At 48.2% G+C, this 15,939-nt stretch overlaps 1 protein-coding gene and 1 long non-coding RNA gene across 3 annotated transcripts in view; one reads left to right on the forward strand and one right to left on the reverse strand.

The window, feature by feature from the left end:
- Nucleotides 1–663: 663 nt before the first annotated feature.
- LOC125914070 (uncharacterized) lies at nucleotides 664–15,788 on the reverse strand. 2 transcript variants are annotated; one of them, XR_007455187.1, is made up of 5 exons: nucleotides 15,137–15,788; nucleotides 9,952–10,085; nucleotides 9,352–9,535; nucleotides 7,384–7,561; nucleotides 664–1,203 (listed from the first exon to the last, which is right to left on the reverse strand). It is a non-coding gene; the product is annotated as an uncharacterized LOC125914070 (long non-coding RNA). The 2 variants fall into 2 exon arrangements; XR_007455188.1 differs by lacking the exon at nucleotides 9,352–9,535 and having other exon boundaries at nucleotides 15,137–15,787.
- Nucleotides 15,239–15,939, forward strand: part of SVOP (SV2 related protein) — a 59,451-nt gene continuing 58,750 nt past the window's right edge. Inside the window, exon 1 of the mRNA XM_049619218.1 lies at nucleotides 15,239–15,425. Coding sequence (XP_049475175.1) covers nucleotides 15,239–15,425 — 187 coding nt within the window. The remainder of the gene's footprint in view (nucleotides 15,426–15,939) is intronic.

The raw sequence follows: 15,939 nt of genomic DNA on the forward strand, positions 1-15,939 counted from the left end.
CAACTTTTGCAGACTACATTGGTTGATTGGGTGATTGATTGATTCACTCATTTCATTCATTTGGGCACCACCCTAGGTACAAGGGATTCTACGACTGAATAAGATAGACATGGCCCTTGCCATCAAGGAGGTGACAATCTAAAGCTGCAATGTCCGATATGGTAGTCACTAACCATATGTGGCTATTTACATTTAAACTTAAATTATGCAATTTGTACGTAAAATCATTTCTATAGTATAGTATATAGCATAAAATATAATTTGTAAATCAAATACGCGGAATTTGAAAAAGTCAGTGTCTCAGTTGCACCGATGACATTTCAACTGCTCAGTAGCTACATGTGGGGACCCCTGGGTGGCTTAGTCGGTTAAGCATCTGACTCTCGATTTCAGCTCAGGTCATGATCTCACAGACTGCATCTCTGCGTTGTCAAGCTGCATGATCAACAGCACAGAGCCTGCTTGGGATTCTCTCTCTTGCTCTCTTTCTGCCTCCCCCCACCTCAAAATAAATAAATTAAAAAAAAATAGCTACATCTGGCTAGTAGCTACCATATTGGACAGCACTGGTCTAGTGCTAGGAGAGAGGCAGACCTTGAACACATCTTGCACAGTAATTATGAGAATTGTCTTTTTTTTTTTAATTTTTTAATGTTTATTTTATTTTTGAGAGACAGCGTGAGCAAGGGAGGGGCAGAGACGGGGCCCCTGTAGTGTGTGACAAGGAGTTGGAACTTCAGACTGTGTCTGCCCAGTTCACTTTCTTCCTCTCTCCTTTCTTACCAACTTTGTCTTCAAGATTAAACTCAAGTGCGTTACCTCAATGAATCTTCCACTGACTTCTCCTGAGCTTCAGCAACAGCAGGGGTAAAAGTGTGGGCTGTGAGGTGGGCAGATGTGAGTTCGAACACCTGGGTGGCCTCGGGCCAGTGACTTCATCTCCCAAACGCTGGGTGTTCCTCCGTCAAGTCAGGATAATGGCCGTATCTGCAGGGCAAGGCTGTTGTGAGTGAGAATCAGAACAGTCATCACTGAGAAGCTCTTAGCTCAGTGCCTGGCTCCGAGTTAGGGCTCAGCGAATGGTGCTGGCGTTATCTGTCTTCCTTCACTCTAGATTTGTTTCCCTTATCCTCCAACATCACCTGGAAGCCATGGTCTCCTTTCTCAGAACACGAAGAAAATGCTCCCCAAAGGGGGAGATTCCTGGCCAAGGAGGAGAGACGGGAGTTCATTATCTACTCACTTCAGGCAAAAAGCAGAGAGTTGTTTTAATAGCCTAGGGATCCTCAAGGTCAACCCACCGAAACCTTTTAAAACCTCAAGTTCAAAGCTGCTCACACCCCATCATTTCAAACACATGCCAGCCTGCCTTACCTCTAGGGGATATGTGTTTTAGTGACTTAAAGGGGAACAATCTGGAGGCCAAAGAAAGAATGTCCCCTTGCAAAGAGGCCATTGTTTGGGTGATCTTAGGTTTTAGGGAGGATTGTCGCAGGGTCTGCTGGCCCGGAGAGTGGTACTCCAGCCCCTGAGAATCTCTTCTCCGTCTGTCTTAAAGAATTATGCAGATCTGATTGTGAATCACTGTGTGATCTTAGGCAGCGTATTTAGTTTCCTGAGACCTAAGGGGTTCCCCTGGCCACCTTGAGAGGCATTCTCAGCTTTAAGATTCTAAGCTCCCTAGATGGGTGCCTGGTACCATCCTGGCTTATGGAAATTATTCTGTGATAATTACTAATCATATCCCTTTCACTCTGTAGTACGTGGTTTCTCAACTTTGACATTGTTCACATTTCAGACCAGATGGTACCTGGTGGGGGGGAGCGTGGCTATGCATTATAGGATGTTTAGCAGCATCCCTGGCCTCTACCCACTAGATGTCACAACCTGTCCCCCCAAGTTGTGACAATCAAAAATGTCTGCCGACATTGCCAGTGTCCCCTAAGAGACTAAACTGTGCCCCGATGAGAACCACTGCTCGAAAGTGTTTTAGTTTAGGTAATAAATTATTCAGTGTCGCATCTTTGGGTCTCTCTTCCAACCTCATTTCCTCTGACCTTAGTCCTGTCAGGACCCTAGTACATGCTCTTTATGCGCCTCCTTCCACCCTCGGTGTACTGTTGGTAAAAAAAAACCATGAGGTCCATAAGGACAAGAGCTCCGTCTGACACAGAGAAGGTCCTGACAGCATGCTTGCTGGGTGAATGCATGAGTCAGTTACAAAGACAAACTACTTGGAAAGGTGTAGCACAGCTCTCTGCTCCCTGCCCCCCTCCACTGAGGCCATGGCACAGAATGAGCAAGTGTGGGGGCTCTCGACTCAAGCAGACCTGGATCCAAATCCTGACTTTCCTGCTAAACTGGAAGGCCATCTTTTCTTCTCCAGGCCCCAGTTTCGAGTGCTTGGTACAGCTACCTGCACAGAGTAAGGGCTAAATAAATGTTAACCGTTGTTTATTTGTGATCGTGGTCTTTTGTCCAGAACATAAGCTAGTGGTCCACTACCCAGGGAACAAAGTCAATGCTATTCAGGTCGATGGAGGTGGTAGGAAAATACAGAGAACTAAAATCCACGGAGAACTAAGCTTTCTTCTAATTATGGACGTCTAGAGATTCTGGAATGGAAGGGATCTTAAAGGCCATTGCATCCAACCCCTCATACCTTATCGCCCCAACCCAGGGCAGGAGGGCATCGAGCGGTGGCTTTCGAACATCTGTGGCCACCCTCAGTGGGTTATTAAAATTCAGATCCCTGGGCTCTACCCCGCAGAGATGCACAAACCTTAAATCAGGAGAATGGCCCAGGAATTGGCATTTTAATCAGCTCCCTAGGGGTGTTCTTGGCCGCAGAGAAGCATCGGCTAATTGGTTAAGACTGTGGGCTGTGGAACTTCTCCGGCCAGGGACTGTAGTACACTATATTCTCTCTAGGGATCCTGAGCCAATTGATGTGATGTCCCCGAGCTTCTATTTACTTGGCTATAAACTGGGCATATTAATAACACCTCCTTCCCAGGGTTGTTGAAGAGATTATAGAAGATTGTAAGTATATATAGCATTTAGGTGTGCTGAAATGCTGCGTGTTAAATATCATTACCCTTAGGTCCACTCGTGGATACCCACCCACCTCTCCTAGACCGTCTCTCATAAAGGAGAGGCCCACTGCCTTCGAAAGCAGCCTTTTTCATCTCTGGACTTCTTGGCCTAAGAAGGCTCCCCATGCTGTGCTGAAATCTGCTTCCCTCTCCTCTATCCCCAGAAGCTCAAGCTCTGGTCTCAGGGTCCGAGTTGAACAAGTACCATCTTTCACGTGCCTAAATTTGAAATATTTGAAGACAGAGGTCCAGCTCCTGAGAAGACGCTTCCCGAATCGCACAGCTCAGGGAGTGCCCAGGTCTTATCTCGAAGGGAAACAAAAAGCGAGTCCATTTTTAAATAACCTCGGCAATCTCCATTGCACTGGGCCCACGGTATCGAATCCCATTGGCCAATAGGTCTCAGATTCCTAAGAAGCCCCAACGCCACGCCGCTGAGCACGTGGGACAAAACCGAGGGATGCTGGTCCTCAGCGCTGACCGACTGAGTTCCCCAAACGAGTGGACACTTGTTATGCCTTGTAGACGGGTCTCTCAGGGAAGGGGTCTTCCTCTACTCATCAGTGGGGAGTGGGTAGGGAGGACAAATAACAAAAGCTTCACCCCCACCCCCTTCCCCGGTTTAGTCCCCCTAATCCAAGCCACCATCACCTCTCACACAGCCAACTGGACAGCCACCTCCCTGGTCTCCCTGCTTCCTTCCTTGCCATCTTTCTGTGTTAAACATGCCTCTTATTTTCTATATTCTAGTGTTTTGGCATCTTGGGGCCTTGCTGATCCTGGAGGGATTGTCCCTTCCGGAATTAACTAGTCATGATTCATCTGCCAGTGCACTTTTCGTACACAAGGTAACCAACCCAGAGCCACTATCCACCTGTCCTAATCACCCCAAGGCCAAGTACCAAGCACCCCCTGTGCCCCAGAACCTGCTGAGATTATCCACACTGAAATTACTCAAACCTCAGCCCGCCTACCCGGACTGGCCTACTCCTTCCTGTGGAAACCAGGATAAGGGCTCTTGCCCACCTTTCCCCCTCACCCTCCCTGCCTTTTTACCAACTCAGGTGCGTCCCCATATGGCGCCTGAGGTGTGGCAGGCTCTTCTTGTGATTTGGGAGAACAGAGTGTATTCTTTACCAACAGTTGTCTCCTGGTCCGTCGGTCTTGCTCTCCCTCAATAATATTATAACCTGTATTTTAAACCACCCTCCACAATCTGTTCTTCCTCTTGTGGAAACATGTGCCTGAGTGATCTTCTCAAACTCAACTTCTCAAACTCAACTCTGATCATCTTCCACTCTCTCTTGCCTGCTTGAAACCTTTCAATGGCATCCCCTGGGTCTTGGGATAATGTGGAAAGTCCTCACTGTGGTGTCCAACGCTTTGCATGACCCAGCCTGTCTCTGTGACCTCCATGCCTTGGCCCTGCCTCTGGGCCTTTGCACCAGCCATTCTCCCTGCCCTCTCTCCAACTGTGCCCAACTCTCCTTGCCCTCTTGATCTCAGCCTCCTTAGGGAGGTCTACTCTGACTCCTCCTTCTGCCAATTCTTTACCTTCCCACTCCTTTCCTTTCCTTCTCAAGATCCATTCATTGGCAAATGTATTATAATTTCTTCGCTTACCATCTCCCCAACTAGAGCACCCACCCACCAACTAGAGCATGAGGGCAGGGACCACATCTATTTTGTGCCTTTGGCATCCCAGCACCCAGCACACCGTCAGCACTCAGTAAACACCGAAATTACCGAATGATTGTGCCGGGCTGTGCAAGACACTCTTGTCTATATTGACTCCTTTCATCTCCTTGGCAACCCTGTGAGGTGGGAATTACCATCTCCATCCAATCAGGGAGGCAACCAAGACTCAGAGAGGTAAAGTAACCTCCCTAGGGTCACACAGCAACTAAGTGGCATGGACAAGGAATCCAAACACAGGTCAGTCTGCTTGCCAGAGTTGGGCTCCCTTCTTCCCTAGGACAGACCATGTCTCTTCATGACGGGACACTATCTGCCACCCTGTGAAAATCACAGTGAGGTGTAAGCTTCCTTTTCGGTCTGGTAGATTCGCTAACTCAGGGGATAAAAGCCCAGAAGCTCAGATGAAAAGAGAAAAAACTTCCGTATCTGAAATACCCTAACCAAGGCTCAGACCCTAATTTAAGGAACTAGAGTGAATTACATGATGGTACAAATAAGATTTTTGACAGCCATTTCCTCAAGCTCTTCTCTTCTTTAAATAGCAAAATTATGTGAAATAAATGTTCCCTGCTATTTTGGTAAATTACATGCTGTATATACACAACAAATGCCAAGAAATTTTGTAAGCCAACCTGTTTCCAAGCCCTCATACATTTAACATATGTCATTGCGATTTTCTTTATCTTTCCTATCACATTTTCCCCCCTTGGGAAGTCTTGACTCAGAGAGTTGATAAATACTTTCAGGAACCCAACCGAGTCGAAATGTAGTCTGGTTTTCTGAGAGTCATTTAGTGTCAAAGGTCTCTCTTTATGTCTGTCTTAAAACAAGTTTTCATAAAGAAAGATGCGCTGGCTTCTTGGGGTTTGCCGGAGTGGGAATGTGAACAGATCCTGGTTTAAACCTGCGGGGAGCTAAGTCACTTTCTCAAGGTCATATTTCACAAGGGTCAGTGTCCTCTGAGCTCAGGCAGAAAGGCGATCCGAGCGGGACCAGGTGGAGGGAAGGTGGCATTTACTCAATGCCCGTGATTTTCCCGTTCCTTCATCAAGCTCAGTTAACCTCTATAGCGGTCCTGCAAGCTCCTTGTCATTCCCATTCCACAGATGAAAGTGTCTGCACCGTGCTTAGCAGGTGCCACATTATCAACAAGAGCTCTGGAAAGAGTTGCTGTTGTTACTTATATTACAAAAGCAATAGATGTGCAGGTTTAAAATTGCAAACGTTAGAAAGGTCCAAAATGAAAAGTAGAAAAATGTCCTTCCCATCCAGAAAGTCCCCATTTCCGTGCAGTCCTTCTTCCCAGAAGAAACCAGTCTGTGATTTCTTATGTATCCTTCCAGAACGCCCAGCACAGTGGAAGAATACTCTATAGCATCGTTTGTCCAACAAAGGTGCACACAAATTATCTGGGGACCTGGCTAAAATGCAGATAGATGCTGATTCAGTAGCTCTGGGTCAGGGCCTGAGACTCTGAATTTCTAACAAGCCTCTAGGGGATGCTGGGGCCCCTGGTTCAAGACCACACTTAAATCTTAGTAGCAAAGAACCTAGATCACGTAACCATATTCTAGCATATTTAATAACGAACCCTGACAATCTTTTCCTGTTGGCTCTTAGAGATCAACTTGTGTGTGTGTGTGTGTGTGTGTGTGTGTGTGTGTGTGCGCGCGCGCATGTGTGGGTGTGTGTTTCTTACGGCAAAATATACGTAAGATAAAATTTACCATTTGGACAATTTTAAGCATATGGTTAGCGGCCTTAAGTACCTTCACGCTGTTATGCAACCAACACTACCATCGTTTCCAGAACTTTTTCATCTTCCCCAGCTGAAACTCTGTCCCTATTAAACACCAAATCCCCCTTCCCCCCAGCCCCTGGCAACTGCTATCCTACCTTCTGTCCCTGTGAATTTGACCATTCTAGGCCCCCTCGTATAGGCACACTCATACAATATTTGTCTTTTCACGCCAGACTTATTTCATTTAGCATAATATCTTCAAAGTTCATCCATGTTGTAGCGTGTCAGAATTTTCTCCTTTTTAACGGCTGAATAATATTCCACTGTATGTCCAGACCACACTCTGTTGATCTGTTCGTCCACTGATGGACCCTTGGATGGTTGAGAGATTATGATAGGGATCAACAAACAGAATTTTTTAAACATTCTCTTAAGTGGAGGCACCATAATCTATGTAATTACTCCCCTCCTGATGATTACTGCACACAGCATGCCAGCACCAGAAGAGAATATAGCAGAGCGGCTGGGAGTGGGGACTCTGAAGTCAGATGGCTTTACCAAAGTCTGGCTTAGACACCTGCTGGGTGACCTTCGTGCAGCTCCTGGCCCCTCTGGGCTTCACTGTCCTCATCTGTGAAATGGGGTTAGTGACGGTGAAAAGTACATAAGGTAATCAGTGTAGAGCACAGGTATGGCACCCGATACCCGGCAGGCTAACAACCCTTATCAGCTGTTGTTTGTATCGTAAGCCATTGCCTTCTCACGTCTGTCCCTGCAACAAACTGCCAGCAGCATAATTCTGTGTGGGAGCACAGAGCACTGAACATTTTGAAAGCTATCACAGAGTACCTTCCCCAGAGTTGCAGTGGTCCCTTTAGTCACAGAAAGAAGTGTGGAGCCCTTGGATGGTCCTTGAGGAGAGGATACGATACAAGCAGGATCCCGAGGAGATTGTTGGGCTTCATGGTCATTCCCTCTGCGATGTTACCTCGGAGTCAAGGGTGATCCATTCATCTTCCCTTCATCCCTGAAAATGAGGTGATGGCACATGTAAATGTCCATTTCATTCTCGGGGAACCTGGGTGGCTCAGTCGGTTGAGCGTCCGCCTTCAGCTCAGGTCATGATCTCACGGTCTCTGAGTTCGAGCCCCGGTTCGGGTTGCACTCTGTGCTGACAGCTCATAGCCTGGAGCCTGCTTTGGATTCTGTGCCTCCCTCTCTCTCTGCCCCTCCCCCGCTCACGCTCTGTCTCTCAAAAAGAAATAAACATTAAAAAAAATGTTTTAAATGTCCATTTCTTTCCCTTTTCTAATACTTCTCTATATTTCTATCTTCCATGAATACCTAGGGGACTGTTTATGTTTCTGATGTGGGGGTTGCTTCTTAGGGACAGGAAGTCCCACTTATTTGAAATTCCTTCCCATTTAATACCACCCCTTACTCCGAGGGTTGCAGAGTTGAAATGTTACCCTCGCACACGTCCCTAGCTAGCCTTTCAAAGTTTTTTTTTTTTTTTTAAGTTTATTTATTTTTGTTAGAGAGACAGAGTGTGAGAGGACGAGGGGCAGAGAGAGAGGGAGACATAGAATCTAAAGCAGGCTCCAGCTGTGAGCTCTCAGCACAGCCCGATGTGGGTCTTGAACCCACAAACAGTGAGATCATGACCTGAGCTGAAGTCAGACACTTAACTGATTAAGCCTCCCAGGTGCCCCCAAGGCATTAAAAAAAAGTTCATTTATTTATTTTGAGAGAGAGACAGAGAGAGAGCACAAGCAGGGGAGAGGCAAAGAGAGAGGGAGAGAGAGAATCCTAAGCAGGCTCCGAGCTGTCAGCATGGAGCCTGACACGGGGCTCGAACTCACAAACCGTGAGATCATGACCTGAGCCAACGTCAAGAGTCCAACAGTTAACCTACTGAGCCACCCAGCCGCCCCTCACGGCACTTATCTGTAGCGTTTCTCACAATGTGCAAGACAGCTACGTGTGGGCACACACACCTTTTTCAATGCCCGCCTCCCTCCCCAGCAGCAGACCATGAGCCCAGCAGGAAGGAACCTCAGTGTGCCTGGCTCGCCCTTGAAACCCCAGTAGTACTTTTGGACTCGCTACGAGGCAGGTGCTCAATAAATATTTGTTGAATAAATGAACAAATGGATTTCAGTAACATCGATGGCAGTATTAAAGATTGAGGGGGTTGGTTTCTTTTGATGGTGAAATACACAAACAAAATTTATCGTTTTTATTATTTGTAAGTGTACATACACTCGCCTTGTTGGGCAACCACACCGTCCTCCGTCTCCAGGACTATTTCGTCTTCTCAAAATGCAACTCTGACCCCCTTAAACGCGAGCCTTCCATTCCTTCCCAGCCCCGCCCCCACCACCCCTGGCGATTGCTATTCTCCTGTCTCTGTGAAATTGATTTCTCCAAGCATCTCGAAAGTCGAATCACACAATATTTGTCCTTTTGCGACCGGTATGTTTCACTTAGCATGATGTTTTCAAGGTTCGTCCGTGTTGTAGCACGGATCGACGCTTCACTCCTTTATAAGACTGAATAGTATTCCATTGTGTGGCTAGGACCCCGTTTTGTTTATCCATTCATTCATCAGCTGAGAGACACTTGGGTCACTCCCACCTTTTGGGGCTCTCATGACTCATGCGGCAGTGAACTTGGCATATATTCACAATGGCACGCAACAGTTACCTCTATCTGGTTCCAGGGAATTTCCACCGTCTCAAAAGGAAACCCGGTACCATCAGGCAGCCACTCCCCCTTCCCCCACCACTCCCAGACCCCCGGTGACCGCTAATCCACCTTCTGTCTCCATGCACTGGTCCATTCTGGATACTTCACGTAAATGGAATCATACAACATGCGGACTTTTGCGTCTGGCTTCCTTCGCCCGGCTTCACGTTTCAACGTCCATCTGAGTTGTGGCAGGTGTTGGTGATTTGAGGACTCTTACGCAGCGGTGGGCTATCGACCTCTCAAACCAGCCCTAAGAGCAGATTGTTCAACGTTCAGAACATGTTGGAGCCTGTTATTTCATCATCGGCAGGTTGAACTTGGTCGCATATACACCCTGGATATCGTCACATGCTACACATCCTTATGGCCTGGGGGGTTTTAGCTGAGATTCAGTCTATGGGCACGCCACTGGCCTGAGAACAATCCCGTGGTCTCCCTCAGCATGCCCCCCAAAGCTACCCCCAAAGAAATGCCTGGTCAGAAGAAAACAGTGTTCTTGCTGCTTCAGCAAAGCCCCAGACCCCAGCTTCTAACCAGATTTCCGGGCCCAAGGCCTTTGCTCCCAGGGGACACCTGCCTCCCGGCTCCAGGCAGGGGCATCTATCTGTCCTGTATCACAGGGGTCCTGGGCCTCTCGGACGAGGTAGAGGGGCTGCAGACACCCACCTCCGCCGACAGAGTAGGGGCTCCGATCCTCGGCACGACTGCTTCCTGATCGGTACGGGGCAGGCGCGCAGCAGAATCGTTTGTTTGGCTCCGTGGCACGAAATCAGTCCACACATCAGCAACGGCAGCACCACCTGGGAACGTGTCAGAAATGCAAAATCTCAGTTCCCAGCCGAGACCTTCTGAATCAGACCCTCTGGCCGTGGGGCCCCGCCATCAGGGTTGTGACCAGCCCTGTAGGGGTTCAAAGACTCCATTCAGCTAAAACGCCCTGCAGCAGTGTGATGACCTGGGAAGTGGTCAGCCAGGCTGGAATAGAGCTGTGCCTTCTGATTCCCGCTCTAGAACACATCGTTTCCCACTGCCTGGCAAGTCTCCTACATGTAGGCCAGCTCAGTTCAGGCATCACCTTCCTTCCCCAGACGCCTTCTCTCTGGGGAGAGAAACTGATGCCCAGTGATTAGGACCTAGGGCTCTAATACCAACGCCAACCCGGCTGAGGCCTCAGCTCCTTCAAGCTGTGTGACTTTGGATGAGTGCCTTCACCTCTCTGGGCATCGGTTTCCTCATCCGTGATGTGGGGATAATAGCGGTACCTAATTCGTAGGCTAATGGTCAGGGTAACAGGCGAGAATGTAAAAGGCTTATAGCATAGCTCTTAGCACATAGCAAGTGCTCAGTAAAAGCAGCTCTGTGGTTTGAGAACTAGTATCTAAGAAGCTTGAGGGAGGGGAATTTGAGGTGTGCACAGTGCTTTAAATTTGTTTGCACAATAACTCTGGAGGGGCTTATTTGTAGCAGGTACCATTGGTGCCGGTCCCAGATCCCCTCTACCAGGCTGGTGAATCTCCCAGGTGCCATTAGGTTTGGCTGCTTATAGCTCCCAGCTGTGGTCCGCTCTGAAGAGTGCCCTCAGCTGAGGGGAGCCACCTCACCTGGGGACACCTAGGAGGCTATGCCCTCTGCCCCTGCGGTGACGTGCCAATGACTGACGCGAGCCCAGCCCCCAGACCTGTGGGTGGGACCATCCCGGTGGCATAATTCCCACTCCAGAGCTCCCCAATGGATCAGATTTCAGCAAAAACCACATCCCCGCCTTGTCCTGCCTCCCTCACTTCCCAGTGGAAGTACTTCCTTAACAAATCATCGCGCAAGAATCCCCAGCTCATTTTTGCAGCGATCGAAGAATTCATCATGAAATTCATCCGGAATCCTGTGGAACCCAGAACGGCCAAAACAATTTTGAAAACGAAGAACAGAATTGGAGGTCTCACACTTCCTGATTTCAAACCTCACTACAAAGCGACAGCGACGAAAACAACGTGGTACTGACCTAAGGAAAGACATATAGACCAAGGGAATGGAGTAGAGAGCTCAGAAGTGAACCCTCATGTGTAACGGTCAAGTGATTTTTGACGAAATCATTCAATGGGGTGAAGGGCGGTCCTCTCAAACAATGGTGCTGGGAAAACTGGATGTCCACATGCAAAATAAAAGCCGGACCCCCACCTTATGGCATATACAAAAATCAACTCAAAACAGATCAAAGATCTAACCCTATAAAAAGCTCTTAGACGAAAATATAAGGAAAAAGATTCATGGCATTGGAACTGGCTGGACCATATCACAATTAAAAACTTGTGTACATCCAAGGACACAATCAACAGAGTTGAAAAGGCCACCTGTGTAAAGGGAGAAACTATCTGTAAATCATATATCTGATAAAGCATTGATATCCAGAATATATTCCCAATACACCTGATTTTAAAATGGACAAGAGCCTTGAACATGTTTTCAAAGATATACACATGGCCAACAAATCGGTGCTCAATTTTAGGGAAATTCAAATCCAAACCACAACCAGATACCATTCCACACCTATTAGGCTGGCTTTTATTTAAAAAAAAAAAAAAAAGAAAAGAAAAGAAAAAAGAAATAGTTAAGTACTGGCAAGGATGTAGAAAATTGGAACATTTGTGCGTTGATGATGGAAATATAAACTGGTACAGCTGCTGTGGAAAACTATATGCAGGTTTCTCAGAAAATTAAACATAAGATTACCCTATGGTCCAGCAATCCCACTTCTGGGGATAGAACCAAAAGAAGGGAAAGCTGGGACTCAGATACACGCACACCCACGGTCCCAGCAGCGTTATTCACAACAGCCCGAAGGTGGAACCACCCAAGCGTCCATGATGGGCGGATAAAAAAAAATTGTGGTATGTCCATACCATGGAATATTATTTACCCTAAAAAAGGAAGGGCATTCTGGCACGTGCTACGACGCGAATGAACCCCGAGGACATGATTCTGAGTGAAAGAAGCCGGTCACAAAAAGCACAAATACCAGACGATTCCACTCACGTGAGGCACGTAGAAAAATTCAATTCATAGAGACAGAATGTGGGACGGTGGGTGTCAGGGACTGGAGGGAGAGGGGAACAGGGAGTTAGTGTTTAGTGGGTAGAGTTCCAGACCGGGAAGAGGAAGAGCCCTGGAGATTCACGGTGGTGATGGTGGGACAACAATGTGAATGGACTTAATGCCATACGATTGTACACTTACACGTGGTTAAATGGCAAATTTTATTTTATGTGTGTTTTACCGCAATCGAAAAAGAAGAGAATCCCACCGTAGGCTCTGTGTCTCAGGCATCCGGCTCATGACGCAATTATCACACCCAATTTATAGAGGAGGTAAACTGAGGCTCAGAGTGACTGTTATATCTTATCGGCCGGGGATGATAAGAGTCACTGCCATTCAGGGTTTTGTGAGGATTAAATCCACTAATGACGTGTGTAAAGACCCCTGATCAAGGAAGAGAGTTACCTAGGAAGATGTGGGAGAAGGAAATCAGAAAGGAGTCACGGCAGCTTCCACTGAATTATGGCCAAACGTTGGCAATCTTGTCGTGCAACCTGACAGTAATGTTCGGTCCTTAAGCTGGACAGCGGAGCAAAAATATTTCTGTCATTGTTACCTATACGCTTGCATATGTTTTAAATATTTCAACATAAATTTTTTATGGAACGAACGTCAGAGCAGGTAGGGAGCAATAGAAGGGTTTGGAGAGAGAGCGTCCCGTCTTTGGCCGGGAATGCAAGGTTTTGATCTGACAGAAATGCGGTTGAACCTTGGCTCTGTGTCACTTTAGCCATGGCTGTGAGCGAGTCACGTGACTTCTGGGGCCACAGTTTCCTGGTCTAGTAAAGGGCTGGTAAGGATCCCAACCGCGACCGTTGTGCGGATCCGAGCGCTTGGAAAACAACACCCAGAATGAGGCACGGAACGTAAGCTCGGTGCTGCCAGCCGGGGGTGGTGATGCTAGACGGGATGGAGTGAGAGCTCCAGGCTTCAGTCAGACCAGACCAGCCTGCAAACCCTGTGTTCTAGGTCCGCCCCAGGAGAGCCTCACAGCTCAAGCTTTCCAAGCCCAGCCTTGTCCGTGAGTGGTGTTTCAGGTATTTGCAAACTCGCTGTGATTTCATCTGCTTTTTCTCTTCTCCAACTTCGTAAGCAGGACCTGTTCCCCCTGCTTCTATGCCAGAGCACCAGTTATTCTCGGTGAAATACAGGGGATCGTGCAACAATTAATAATGATAATAGTAACAGCATGTTTTACTTAGATATTTCTTCTTTTCTACCTCTTTATTTTTTTTTTTAATGTTTATCTTTATTTTTGAGACAGAGAGAGATGGAGCATGAGCGGGGGAGGGGCAGAGAGAGAGAGAGAGAGGGAGACACAGAATCCGAAGCAGGCTCCAGGCTCTGAGCTGTCAGCACAGAGCCCGACGCGGGGCTCGAACTCACGGACCACAAGATCGTGACCTGAGCCGAGTCGGACGCTCAACTGACTGAGCCACCCAGGCGCCCCTCTACCTCTTTATTTTTTTAAGTTTATTATTTATTTTGAGAGAGAGAGAGAGAGAGAGAGAGAGAGAGAGAAAACCAATGGGGGAGGGCAGAGAGGGGGGGACAGAGGAGCTGAAGAGGGCTCTCTGCTGTCAGCACAGAGCCCGATGTGGGGCTCAAACTCGTGAACCATGAGATCGCGACCCGAGCCGAAGTCAGATGCTTAACCCACTGAGCCACCCAGGCGCCCCTCCTTTTTTAGCTTTTTAAAGCATTGCCCAAATTTGCCCTCTAGGCCTTCATGCTCATGACTTTCCAGACTTCTTTTTTCAAAGCCCTAAGAGCAATGGGCATTACTCATTCAACATCGCTCTCTCCCGTGACCCTTGGCTGGGACGCCTCTGTTCTGTCCCCACCGTGACCCCAAAACCCACCACAGGGCTGGCGGACGGTAGGAGTTTTGTGTTTGGGAGTGAGGGAGATGGAAGGACACAGGTAATTTTACTGCTGAGCCCCAGATGAAGAGATCGCCGCTCAGAGAAACCAAGACTTTTCCAGAGTAACAAGAAATAGTATCATTTGAAGGAATGTATTGCAGAGCGGAGTCCGTGGGTCTCAAACGCGAAAGCCTACAAGCCCAGCCAAAAGGGGCAAGTGCCAAGTAAGAGGAACAGAGAACGGGTACACGTGGCAAAAGACCCTCCAGGCTGGAGGTAATTTGGAGAGGAAGGGACTGTGATCAACCATGGAGTGTGGGTCCCATCTACGGGGAGCCCACTACCCAGATTGAGCCACATGGCTCCCTTACAGGAAGATGAGGCCCAGGTGACCAGTGCTCCACTCTTTTTTTTACCTAATCTCTCCACCCAACATGAGGCTCGAGCCCACAACCCCAAGATCAAGAGTCCCATGCTCCACTGACTGAGCCAGCCAACTGCCCCAGACACTCTACTTTTTGAAGGGACATGAAGAATCTGGCTTTCTACAGTACTTCTCCCAATTAAAAAACTTGGGCATCCACTTTAACTATAAAAAAAAGACTGTAAGGGGAACTTTTTTGTGGACATAATGTCACCCCTTAGGTGACCACAAATTGTTACCCCTGACACAGAGAGAGGAGTCTAAATTCTGAAACACGTGTGATTCCAAACAGTATTTACATCTACAGCAAAGATATCCTCTTTCACATAGCCTAGCTCGTGTATAGGGTCCCCCTGGAGTTGTGCAGTGCCCAACCTGTACAAATGTACGTGGCAGCCCTGATACATTAACTCTTAAAGCTGTCACACACACACCCCCACCAGTCCAACTCGATGGAAATGCCACCCCCTACCTGCACATCCATTCGATTCTCCGGACCATGAGAAAAAGCCTTTCACCTGTCTTGGGCACAAGAGCTGTTCAGCAAGGGCATTGAAGGGAAGTTCTAGCCATCATGACCAGATTTGCTCTGTTCTCTAGGGTGGTGAAATTCCGTCGCACGGGCGAGAGTGCCAGGTCAGAGGATGACACGGCTTCGGGAGAGCATGAGGTCCAGATTGAAGGGGTCCGCACGGGCCTAGAGGCTGTCGAGCTGGACGATGGGGCAGCTGTGCCCAAGGAGTTTGCCAATCCCACTGACGGTGAGGGGGCTCTGCATTTGGGATGTCAGCCTGGGCCACAGCCAGGGGCTCTGAGGTGCCAGCGTTACCTCCCCAGATAGCACTCTCAGAGGTATCTAGGGAAGGGACAGGTAGGAGGGCCCAGAGGGCCCAGAGGTGACACTGGGAGTGTGGGCAGGCTTCCATGGCTGACTCCAGCAGATAAGGTTACATCACAATCCCTGCCAGTCTGCTTCATTGCACAACACTCAGCTGAGGACAGCAGCGACGATGATGATGATGGTGATGGTGGTGATGCTAGTGGTGATGGTGATGATAGTGTAATGACGGTGGTGAGGTGACAGTGATGATGATGGTGAGGAGGAGGAGGGGGAGGGGGAGAATGATGAGGAGGAAGAGGATTCTGATGATGATAGCAATGATGATGATGGTGGTGATGATGTTGATGATGATGGTGGTGATGATGGTGGTGATGATGGTGATGGTGATGATGTTGATGAAGATGATGATGATGGTGATGATGGTGGTGATGATG

The sequence above is a fragment of the Panthera uncia genome (assembly GCF_023721935.1).
Source record: "Panthera uncia isolate 11264 chromosome D3 unlocalized genomic scaffold, Puncia_PCG_1.0 HiC_scaffold_8, whole genome shotgun sequence".
Lineage (NCBI taxonomy): Eukaryota > Metazoa > Chordata > Mammalia > Carnivora > Felidae > Panthera > Panthera uncia.